At 40.1% G+C, this 12,981-nt stretch overlaps 1 protein-coding gene across 1 annotated transcript in view; it reads left to right on the top strand.

The window, feature by feature from the left end:
* Positions 1-12,981, top strand: part of gpc4 (glypican 4) — an 87,378-nt gene that overhangs the window by 54,884 nt on the left and 19,513 nt on the right. Inside the window, exon 3 of the mRNA XM_062964021.1 lies at positions 4,636-5,027. Within this exon, the coding sequence (XP_062820091.1) occupies positions 4,636-5,027 (392 nt within the window). The remainder of the gene's footprint in view (positions 1-4,635; positions 5,028-12,981) is intronic.

The raw sequence follows: 12,981 nt of genomic DNA, 5'->3' as shown, positions 1-12,981 counted from the left end.
GTTTGGAATTTCGGGGGTTGCGCAGAAGTCTCAGAATAGCAAATAAGCGGGAGTTCAAAGGGCAAAGAAATGCCTTCATGCTATGCTATTAAAACAGTCTGCTGAGAGGGAAATCTTTGTCAAAGCAATTTCCTCGCTTGAATCAAGAACCAAGTCTGCTTCCCTGTGTCATCTTGTAGCCTGGATGTATTCTCGTTTCTGGGACTTTGGCTTTGTTTTAAAGACCTTGCTTCATGACTAATGTTTCTATGGATTTGTTTCTTAAATCCTTGTTTTTGTAACTATCTGTTGGAACCGAACTTTTACCTTTTATGAACTATCTTTTCCCTATCTATATATATGAAAGAGTGATGGCATCACGGCGACCGACAAAACAACAAAACGACAGGCCCCCCAACCTCGAAATTTGACAACACAACCCCTCATCCACGCCTCTACGTTCATACAACAAAAAGAAAAGAAAAATAAAGTCCTAATTAGAGGGAGAGGAAGAATTGTTTTTATCCAATTGCTGCCAGTTAGAAGGCTAAGCTCCGCCCACTTGGTCTCCTAGCAACCCACGCAGCCCAGGGGACAGGCAGAGTTAGGCCTCACTTAGGCCTCTTCCACACTGCCTATCAAATACAGATTATCTGATTTTAACAGGATTATATGGCAGTGTAGATTCACGTATCAAGGCCCTTCCACACAGCTTTATTATCCATTTATAATCTTAGATTATCTGCTTTGAACTGGATTATCTTCAGTCCAGACTGCCATATAATCCACTTCAGTGTGCAGTCGGACACAACTGGACTTAACATCAGGGGAAACCTTGACCCTTGACCTTAACTACCACCAATTCCTCAATACTTTATTTCCCATACCATCAGACTTCGCCACAGCAATGCGTGGCCGGGCACAGCTAGTTTCCTAATAAACTACAAATGACTACGATCTGTGTGCAGCAAGGTGAAGCTAACCTGAGGTGCAACAAGATGCTTCCCTGATCCCATCCTTGTTCTCCTTCCCTTGATACATGAATTCCCAGCAGAACTTGGAAACCGTTGATTTGGGAGATTTATTTTGGGCCTAGGTAGGGGGTTCTGGGAAATATCCTCCCCCAGAAGCAACTGTTTCCAAGTTGTGATCCTCTGTGTTTTTTGCAGCGGTGTCAACAACACAACCCCAGAACTACCGTTAGCAGCAGACGCTTTTGAAATAAACTTTTCAGGGTGTTTATTCCTCCTTTTTTTCCCTGCTCCCGCCCCCAGATGTTCCAAGTTCGATTTTTGTTTGTGCTGGAGCGCTTTGAAGACTTTCAGAATTTGAACTCCGGCATGCTTCATACATTTTAACAAGATTTAAATTCAGATGAAGCCAAGAACATTTTCTTTTTGCACACACCCCCTCCCACTATTTTTTTTCCTCCTTTGCTCCAGCTTCTAACAACTTCTGAGTCCAAACACTGCCTCCTTTGAGGAAATCAGCAGAGAGGCATGCACACTATTTGGAAAAATATATATTTATTTATTGGAAACGAGTCACAAGAAAGCGCGGGGCCAAAACTCAGGGGATCTGGCGTCCAAAGTGGACGGAATGCAAAATATAATTCCTGGTGGGATATTGTGCCTTGAAAGGGAGTGGGCAGCCTCGGACCGGAAAAAGCCTATAGAAATTCCAAAGCGATCAATTCCTCCCCTCCCTTCGCTGCTATTCAATCATAACATAATTGCATCCAGGATGGAGCGATGGGAGGGGATCGTTTTGCAATGACGCACCGTGCTTTGTCTTGCCGACATCTGTCCCGCATTAGACACGTTGTTTCGATGACTGCGCTGCGGGCGTTATGACGCGGTCTGTGTTCTCGTCGGCCCTTTTTTTGGTCCCCTCCCCGAAAATGGACCCCTCTTTTGACCCTATTGGTTCTCCCCCCCCCCCCCCCCCGATCCAATTTTCCCATCTCTTTTGGGTTCACATGTTGCATTTTCTGTGCAAGGTGTGCAGATGATTCCCTCCCGCCATCCCCATTTTTGGGGTTCCCAGATTACTTTGAATTGGTGCCGCTGTGTTTTTAATCTCACAGATATTTTAGTTCTAGACGTGATAAACTCCTTGCATGTTAAGGTTCTACATGTGTAGGTATTTCTTTGGTTTATGCACTGCGTTTCTCCCTGCAAGGTAGCTAACAAAAGTTTTTAATATGGTCCCATTGCAAAACTTTTAAAAGCACAATTTCACAATAAGATTGTTTTAAAAATACAGCAAGATATTATTTATTTATTTATTTATAGTATTTCTATTCCGCCCTTCTTTCTCACCCCGAAGGGACTCAGGGCGGATCACATTACACATATAAGGCAAACATTCAATGCCTTTAACATAGAACAAGGACAAGACAAACATAGGTTCCGAGCTGGCCTCGAACTCATAACCTCTTGGTCAGAGTAATTTGTTACAGCTGGCTGTAAACCAGTGATTCCCAAAGTGGGCACTACCGCCCCCTGGTGGTGATGGCACCTATTAGGACACAGGGGCGGGGCCAGGGGAGGGGCGGGGCTTCTTCCCAAGAGCCCGAGACAGGGCTGAGGATCTATACCTCTCCTGAAGCGCTTGTTGGGACACAGAGGGCGGAGCTAGGGGAGTGGGCGGGGCCTCCTTCCAAGAACCCGAGACAGGGCTGAGCCTCTATACCTCTTCTGAGAGGCCTTTTAGGACTAAAGGGCGGGGCTAGGGGTGGGGGCGGGGCCTCTTCTCTAGAGTGCGAGACAGGGCTGAGCCTCTCTATACTTCCCCTGAGGCACTTGTTAGAACACAGGGGCGGGGTATAGAGGTTCAGCCCCGTCAGGCACTTGGGAAGAGGCCCCGCCCCCTCCTCTAGTCCCGCCCCCTGTGTCCTGGCAGGTGCTGCAGGACAAGGATAGAAGCTCAGCCCTGCCTCAGAGCTCGTAACTCCGCCCATCCCAGTCCTGGCCTCCCATTTGTGGCCCCGCCCACCTCCCCTACCTCTTGCAGTCCTGCATCTTGGACTAAGGGAGAGGCTCAGCCCCGCCCTCTTGAGCAGGAGCCACGCCCACCCCTCTAAGCCACACCCCTTTTCCAGAGGGCACTGAGTAATATTTTTTCTGGAAAGGGGGTGGCAGGCCAAATAAGTTTGGGAACCACTGATTTAAACAATATAGCTGCTGTTTTTATTATTATCTTGATCTTCTTTGGAGGCTTTTAAGTAGAAGCTGGATGGCCATCTGTCGGGGATGCTTTGAATGCGCCTTCCTGCTTCTCGGCAGCGGGTTGGACTGGATGGCCCATGAGGTCTCTTCCAATTCTATGATTCTATCTCACTTTCCTCTCCTAAGGGATACTCGGTAAGACCCTCATTTCTAGCTGGATTGTGGGTATGTGAAACCATGCATACAGCCAATCCCCATTAAATCCCCAGTTGCATTAGAAAATTGAGATTTTCTAATGCAACTTCTGGTGAATCAAGATATTCCAGTGCTAGGTCCTCCAACACAACCCTATAGTAACTTCCAGGGGAAATCCAACCTAGATGAAATTAGACAGGCTCCCTCCCTCCTGTCTTTCTGAAAAAGAACGAAAACGTGGTTATGGGACCAGGCTTTTGAACAAGAGAAGCAGTAGAAATGAGATATGATAATTATATGACTCACTGATTGCCCCTACTTGGTCTTGAAATGCACCTGAATGTATATTTACAGTAGAGTCTCACTTATCCAACATAAACGGGCTGGCAGAACGTTGGATAAGCGAATATGTTGGATAATAAGGAGAGATTAAGGAAAAGCCTATTCAACATCAAAGTAGGTTATGATTTTACAAATTAGGCACCAAAACATCATGTTATACAACAAATTTGACAGAAAAAGTAGTTCAGTACACAGTAATGCTATGTAGTAATTACTGTATTTATGAATTTAGCACCAAAATATAATGATGTATTGAAAACAAAGAAAAATAAAGTCCTAATTAGAGGGAGAAGAATAATTGTTTTTATCCAATTGCTGCCAGTTAGAAGGCTAAGCTCCGCCCACTTGGTCTTCTAGCAACCCACACAGCCCAGGGGACAGGCTGAGTTAGACCTCACTTAGGCCTCTTCCCCACTGCCTATAAAATACAGATTGTCAGATTTTAAAAGGATTATATTGCAGTGTAGACTCACCTACGGACAACGCCAGCTCTTTGGCTTAGAAATGGAGATGAGCCCCAACCCCCAGAGTCAGACACGACTAGACTTAATGTCAGGGGAAAACCTTTACCCTTTATCTTAACTACCACTAATTCCTCAATACTTTATTTCCCATACCACCAGACTTCGCCACAGCAACGCGTGGCCGGGCACAGCTAGTATTGTATAATATAATAATATTAATTATATATTATACATTAAATGTAACATTATTAATAATATTTCGGTATAGTTGTATAGTACAATATATACTGTACTGTAAATAAATAGAGTTGCTTGGAGGATCCAGAAAATTCCTGGAGATAACATTCCCCCCCACCCCACCTGGGCGCAGGTAAGTTGAACCATGGAAATGTATTCAGTACTGGAATATCTCTGTTAATGGAGTAAATTGCATGTCATGAAGCTGTGCCCTGCCTTATAATAATACGTCTTCTGCTCTGCTCCAGAATTCTTCAGAGAGCTTCTCGAGAATGCCGAAAAATCCCTGAACGACATGTTTGTAAGGACTTACGGCCTGCTGTACATGCAGAACTCGGAAATGTTTAAGGACCTCTTTGTGGAGCTGAAGCGCTACTACCTGGGCAACAGCGTCAACCTGGAGGAGATGCTCAACGAATTCTGGGCCCGGCTCTTGGAGCGCATGTTCCGCCTGGTGAACCCCCAGTACCACTTCTCGGATGAGTACCTGGAGTGCGTCAGCAAGTACACCGAGCAGCTCAAGCCCTTCGGGGACGTGCCGCGCAAGCTCAAGCTCCAGGTGACCCGGGCCTTTGTGTGCGCCAGGACCTTCGTCCAGGGCCTGGCCGTGGCCAGAGACGTCATCGGCAAGGTGTCCCCGGTGAGTGGCGTGACCTTATTTGGGGGAGATTCTTTTATAGCAAAAAGGAAAAAAGGAAAAGTATGGTATATAATCTATATATATAAAAGAGTGATGGCATCAGCGCAGCGGACAAAACAACAAAATTACAGCCCCCCCCCCCCCAACCTCGAAATTTGACAACACAACCCATCATCCACGGCTCTAGGTTGATACAAAAAAAAGAAAAGAAAAATAAAGTCCTAATTAGAGGGAAAGGAATAATTGTTTTTATCCAATTGCTGCCAGTTAGAGGGCTAAGCTCCACCCACTTGGTCTCCTAGCAACCTACTCAGTCCAGGGGACAGGCACAGTTAGGCCTCAGGCCTCTTCCACACTGCGTATAAGATACAGATTATCTGATTTTAACTGGATTATATGGCAGTGTAGACTATATAACCCATTTAGAATCTTGTATTATCTGCTTTGAACTGGATTATCTTGAGTCCACACTGCCAGATAATTCACTTTAGTGTGCATTTTATACAGCTGTGTAGAAGGGGCAGTTCTAGGCAGATAATATAAGATTACAAATATACAGTAGAGCAGGGGTCCCCAAACTAAGGCCCGGGGGCCGGATGCGGCCCTCCGAGGTCATTTACCTGGGCCCCGCCCTCAGTTTTATAATATAATATATTGTATATACATATAATATTGATAATAATATTATAATGTAATACAATATAACACTAATAATAATACCATATAATAATATTAATTATATATTCTATATTACATATAATATTACTAATAATATTACAGAATAGTGGTATAGCTCAATAAAGTAATATATAATGCTGATATTGTGCTATGCTAATAATATAATATATTGTATGTACATATAATATTGATAATAATATTATAATGTAATACAATATAACACTAATAATAATACCATATAATAATATTAATTATATGTTATATAGTACATATAATATTACAGTATAGTGGTATAGCTCAATAAAGTAATATATAATGCTAATATTGTGCTATGCTAATAATATAATATATTGTATGTACATATAATTTGTAAGCCACTCTGAGTCCCCTTTGTGGTGAGAAGGGTGTGATACAAATGTAGTAAATAAATGCAGTAAATAATAAATAAATAAATTTTAGACTTAGGCTCACCCAAAGTCTGAAATGACTTGAAGGCACACAACAACAACAACAACAACAACCCTAATTAACTTGACTATCTCATTGGCCAGAAGCAGGACCACACTTCCCATTGAAATCCTGATAAATGTATGTTGGTTAAAATTGTTTTTATTTTTAAATATTGTATTGTTATTTCATTGTTCTTGTTGTTGTTGTTTTTGCACTGTAAATAAGACATATGCAGTGTGCAGCGGAATTTGTTTGTATTTTCTTTCAAATGATAATCTGGCCCCTCAACAGTCAAAAGGATTGTGGACCGGCCCTCGGCTTAAAAAGTTTGAGGACCCCTGCAGTAGAGTCTCACTAATCCAACATAAACAGTGTCCTCTGTCCTCACCACTTTTACAAGTACACAAATAACCAAATGCATACTAAACATAAAGACAACCATACAACAGACATTCAATACCACTACTACAGTAGAGTCTCACTTATCCAACACTCGCTTATCCACCGTTCTGGATTATCCAACGCATCCAATGTTTTCAATATATCGTATTTTTGGTGCTAAATTCGTAAATACAGTAATTACTACATGGCATTACTGCATATTGAACTACTTTTTCTGCCAAATTTGTTGTCTAACATGATGTTTTGGTGCTTCATTTGTAAAATCATAACCTAATTTGATGTTTAATAGGCTTTTCCTTAATGCCTCCTTATTATCCAACATATTCGCTTATCCAACATTCTGCCGGCCCGTTTATGTTGGATAAGTGAGACTCTACTGTACCTCAACAATTTCTCACCAACACCACCAGACAATGCCACAGCAACACGTGGCCGGGCACAGCTAGTATAATATAAAGTAAGTTATGTTATAGTTATATACTTCTATAGTGATATAGTCACTTATATATTATGATTGTAGTATCAGTTTATATATTCCAACTGTACAGGTAAATACAAATAATTCAAAATTGTCTCAAATCTAAATTGGGTTTAAATAAACCTGATGATTGACCGTAACTCTGTTCCTGTTGTTTACACAATGAATAAGGGTAGACTTATGTATAGTATCAATATCAATATAACAAACCATGTATAATTCAATGTCCAATTCTAACATATACCGTATATACTCGAGTATAAGCCAAGGCACCTAATTTTACCACAAAAAAAAAACTGGGAAAACTTTGACTCCAGTATAAGCTGAGGGTGGTAAATTTCAGAAATAAAAATAGATACAGTAGAGTCTCACTTATCCAAGCTAAACACCAAAGTGTCCAGTGAATGACGTGTCATGCACTCTTTGATAGCGTGGTCTCGTACAATACGGTAAAGGCATGGCCAAAGCTGCCCATTATATTTTAGAGGGAATTGTTTTAAGGAAGGGTTTGTGCAATATGATAAACTCATCGCCAACGTTTCCATAATGTGTTGGGTGCCATTGCGTTTTGGAAGGGACTTGTTTCATAGGGTGTGCTTGTGAAATGTGGTAAACTGATGGCCAAAGTTGCATATCATTATTTTTGAAGGACTTCTTTCCTAGGATGGGCTCGTACAAAATGGTAAACCCATCACTAAAGTGTCCAGTGAGTTGCGTGACATTATTTTGGAGAGGGACTTGTTTTCTAGGATAGTCTTGGGTGAAATGGCAATCTTATTGCCAAATATTAAGTAATTGGGTTCCTGGTTACACACTAAACTAATATATACCCACAAGTACAATGATATGCACTAGTAAATGGTCAATAAACAGATATAAAATATAAACTTATATTGAATGAAGTACAATCAGTACAGAATTTACAATGTGATATTAATGTTCCATACATCAAAATGAATATATGACTGAATTATATCAGATTTATAATTATATTTATGTGGATATGTTATATGCTCCTGTTAATTCATTATAATTTTCTCAGATAAACACACCTGAAGAAAACTAAGTCGAAACCGGTCGTGTGTGTGTGTTCTACATGCTCTTCAGTTTCAACTGATTGATTTAATGAGTGATAACTTATGTATAGAGCAAACATTTATTATTTATTCATTTATTTGCAGTATTTATATTCCGCCCTTCTCACCCCGAAGGGGACTCAGGACGGATCACATTACACATGTAAGACAAACATTCAATGCCATAACATAGAACAGAGACAGAGGCAGGCACAGGGCTGGCCTCGAACTCATCACCTCTTGGTCAGAGTGATTTGTTGCAGCTGGCTGCTAACCAGCCTACACCACAGCCTGGCTGAACATTGTTCAGTCCTATATTCATTTTGATGTATGGAACATTAACATTGTAAATTCTGTACTGATTGTACTTCATTCAATATAAGTTTATATTTTATATCTGTTTATTGACCATTTACCAGTGTATATCATTGTACTTGTGGGTATATATTAATCTCATTGCCAAAGGCACTTCATGCTCTGCTTGCTGTGAGCTGAATGCTCAGCTTTAAATATCCTTCTTTTTGCATATTTTGGATGCTCTGCTGTTTTGGGTTAGTTTTCCCTAACAGCCAGAAAATCCTAACAGAAGTAAACAAGAGAGATAATGTTCCTAAATGATGGGAAAACATGTTCGACATGTTTCAGCAAAGTCTGTATTCCGAACGAACAATAGGCCCTTGTGAAATTAAACCACTCGGTCAAGGAAGCCTTGTATAAGTCAGCAAAACATACCGTATTGACTCAAGTCTCATACGCCATTGAATCTAATGCACACCTCAGTTTTCAAAACCCTGAAATCAAAATAAGTATTGCCTGCCGAATGTAATGCACAGCGGCAAAGAGTGTGCTCTTTGTAATGTAGCCAAAAAAGCTGTGCATTATTGTTGTTGCACAACAATAAGGATTGTTATTGTTAGGATTCTTTAGTTATAAACAATTGTGTAAGAGCACCAAAGCTTCCAATGATGGATAAGAAAACCTTGGGGTGCATCTCTGCTGCAGAATGAAGCCACTTTAACTTCCTTGGTTCGATGCTATGGAATCCGTGGGGCTGTAGTTTTACAAGGCTTTGAGCCTTCTCTGCCAATGAATGCTGATGCCTCACCAAACTACAAATCCCAAGGTCCCATCAAATTAGAGATGGGGAGCTCTTGAAACAGCTTCCCGTTTTGTTTTGGCTCAGCAGTAAGATGACTGTACGATGCTAATATAATGCGCACCCCAATTTTGCCCAGGTGATTTAGCCCGAAATGGTGAGCATTAGATTTGAGTACTGTATATACTCGAGTATAAGCCTAGTTTTTCAGCCCTCTTTTTAAGACTGAAAAAGCCCCCCTTGGCTTATACTCAGGTGAGGGTCCTGGTTGGCTTATATTTGGGTCAGCTTATACTCGAGAATATATGGTACATTTATTATTTTTCTCTATTATTATTGGTATTATTACATTTATTATTTTTCTCTATTATCTATGAATTAGTCTCCTGTTTTAATATTGTATGCTTCATCTCGATTTTAACGATTGCTTTTACTGATATTGATGTTTTTATTGGTATACTGTAATTGTTTTATTGCTGTGTTATTGATATTTGATTGTTTTATCGGGCTAGGCCCCATGTAAGCCGCCCCGAGTCCCTTCGGGGAGATGGGGCGGGGTATAAAAATAAAGTTGTTGTTATTATTATTATTATTATTATTATTATTATTATTACTACTAGTACATTTATTTTACTCTATTGTATTATTATTATTATTAATAATACATTTATTATTTCACTCTGATCTTATTATTACATTTATTATTTTTCTCTATTATTGTTACTACTATTACATTTATTTTACTCTATTTTTATTATTATTAATACATTTATTATTTCACTCTGATCTTATTACATTTATTATTGTACTCTATTATTGTTACTACTATTACATTTATTTTACTCTATTTTTATCATTCTTAATACATTTATTATTTCACTCTGATCTTATTATTATTGCATTTATTATTTTACTCTATTTATTATTTCATGTATTATTTTCCTGTATTTATTATTATTATTATTACATGTATTATTTTACTCTATTATTATTAAAAGGATACATAAGCACATTGACATTGAAGAAGATGAGAATAATGATTTGATCAGAGTTGGACAATCTTATCTTAAATTTGAGCTTTATGTAAATATTCAAAAACATTGAACTTACTGATGCCTCAATTAATGTAATTTTATTGGTACAGTAGAGTCTGACTTATCCAACATAAACAGGCCGGCAGAACGTTGGATAAGCAAATATGTTGGATAATAAGGAGGGATTAAGGAAAAGCCTATTAAACATTAAATTAGGTTATGATTTTACAAATGAAGCACCAAAACATCATGTTATACAACACATTTGACAAAAAAGTAGATCAATACTCAGAAATGCTATGTAGTAATTACTGTATTTACAAATGTAGCACCAAAATATCACGATGTATTGAAAACATTGACTACAAAAATGCGTTGGATAATCCAGAATGCTGGATAAGCGAGTGTTGGATAAGTGAGACTCTACTGTATTATTTTCCTGTATTTATTATTATTATTATTATTGCATGTATTGTTTTACTCTATGATTATTACATGTGACATAAGCACATTTACATTGAAGAAGATGAGAATAATGATTTGATCAGAGCTGGACAGTCTTATCTTAAATTGGAGCTTTATGTAAATATTCAAAAACATTTAACCTACTGATGCCTCAATTCATGTAATTTTATTGGTATCGGTTTTTAATTCTGAAATTTACCACACTCGGCTTATACTGGAGTCAATGTTTACCCAGGTTTTTTTATGGTAAAATTAGGTGCCTCGGCTTATATTCAGGTCGGCTTATACTCGAGCATATACAGTAAATACGGTGTTTTGAACAATTCAACAAAAGTGTAACCCATGCAAGATGATGTATTTGTTGCAAGAAAAGGGGGGCAAGACAATCCTTCATCAAACAGGACCGATAACTGAAACATGAGGGTTTCAAGCCATCACATATGTGCCTTCCTGTATGAGTTTTGTCACTTACGGTGACTCCGGGTTGGGATTATTTCTCTTTTCCCAGCCTGGGAGTGATTGAGAGCATGTTGGGCTCTCTCGCCCCAATCCCGGCCCTTGGAGGGCGAGGCATTTTGCGAGCGAGCCAAGGCTGTGTAATTGGACGCAACCCGCCGGCTGTAAGAAGTTGCCGACCCTTTTAAAAACGGGAGATTTAAAAGCGATCTTAGGGCGGGGCGGCTTCCAAGCTTGCCTTTCGGCAGATTGAAGAATTTGGCAGCTGGAGAGGATCATGTCAGAGAAGAAGAGAAAACGCCTTGTTCGTTACAAGGCTAGGTTGCCAAATCAAATGGATTGAACCCGGGGTCCTCAAACTTTTAAACTGGAGGGCCGGTTCACAGTCCCTCACACTGTCCAAAATTAGGATTGTTGTTGTTGTGTGCCTTCAAGTCGTCTCAGACTTAGGTCAACCCTAAGTCCAAAGTTTAGGACAGAGGCCAGGTCAATGACCTTGGAGGGGCTTAGTTTGGGGACCCCTGATCTAGACGATCTCATAAGACCATAGGTAAGCAAAGAGACCTCCAAAGACCATCTAGATGGTCTCATAAGACCATCAGTAAGGAAAGGGACCCTCAAAGGCCGTCGAGATGATCTCATCAGGCCATCAGAAGACCATAGATAAGGAAAGGGACCCTCAAAGACCATCTAGATGGTTTCATAAGACCATAGGTGAGGAAAGGGACCCTCAAAGGCCATCTAGATGGTCCCATAGGACCGTAGGTAAGGAAAGAGACCTCCAAAAGACATCTAGATGGTTTCATAAGACCATAGGTGAGGAAAGGGACCCTCAAAGGCCATCTAGATAGTCCCATAGGACCGTAGGTAAGGAAAGAGACTTCCAAAAGACATCTAGATGGTTTCATAAGGCCATAGCTAAGCAAAGAGACCTTCAAAGACCATCTAGACGATCTCACAAGGCCATCAGAAGACCATAGATAAGGAAAGGGACCCTCAAAGACCATCTAGATGGTTTCATAAGACTATAGCTAAGGAAGGGGGCCCTCAAAGGCCATCCAGATGATCTCATAAGGCCCTAGACAATATAATAAAACCATAGGTAAGGAAAGTGACCTCCAAAAGCCTTCTAGATGGTCTCATAAGGCCATAGCTAAGCAAAGAGACCTCCAAAGACCAGGTAGACTTAGGTCAACCCTAAGTCTAAAGTTTAGGACAGGGCTAAAGTCAATGACCTTGGAGGGCTGCATCCGGCCCACGGGCCTTAGTTTGGGGACCCCTGGATTGAATCCTCCACAGCTGTCCTGATTGGCCATGGGGTGCATCTACACTGTAAAATTAATGCAGTTAGACCCCACTTTAACTACAGTGGAATCCCGGGATCTGTCGTTGGGTGAGGCTCTTGTAGGCAGAGAAAACGAAAGACTTTGTGAAAATAGAATTCCAGGATTCTATAGCATTGAGCGAGTTAAAGAGGTATCAAACTGCATTAATTCTACAGTGTAGATGCACCCTTAAATACAGTAGAGTCTCACTTATCCAAGCTAAATGGGCGGGCAGAACCTTGGATAAGCGAATATCTTGGATAATAAAGAGGGATTAAGGAAAAGCCTATTAAACATCAAATTAGGTTATGATTTTACAAATTAAGCACCAAAACATCTTGTTATACAACAAATTTGACAGAAAAGTGGTTCAATACGCAGTAATGTTATGTTGTAATAACTGTATTTACAAATTTAGCACCAAAATATCACGATATATTGAAAATATTGACTACAAAAATGCATTGGATAATCCAGAAGCTTGGATAAGTGAG

This window comes from Anolis carolinensis, unplaced genomic scaffold (assembly GCF_035594765.1).
Source record: "Anolis carolinensis isolate JA03-04 unplaced genomic scaffold, rAnoCar3.1.pri scaffold_12, whole genome shotgun sequence".
Lineage (NCBI taxonomy): Eukaryota > Metazoa > Chordata > Lepidosauria > Squamata > Dactyloidae > Anolis > Anolis carolinensis.
Note: the sequence above shows the minus strand (reverse complement) of the source record. Positions and strands in the feature narration are given on the sequence as shown.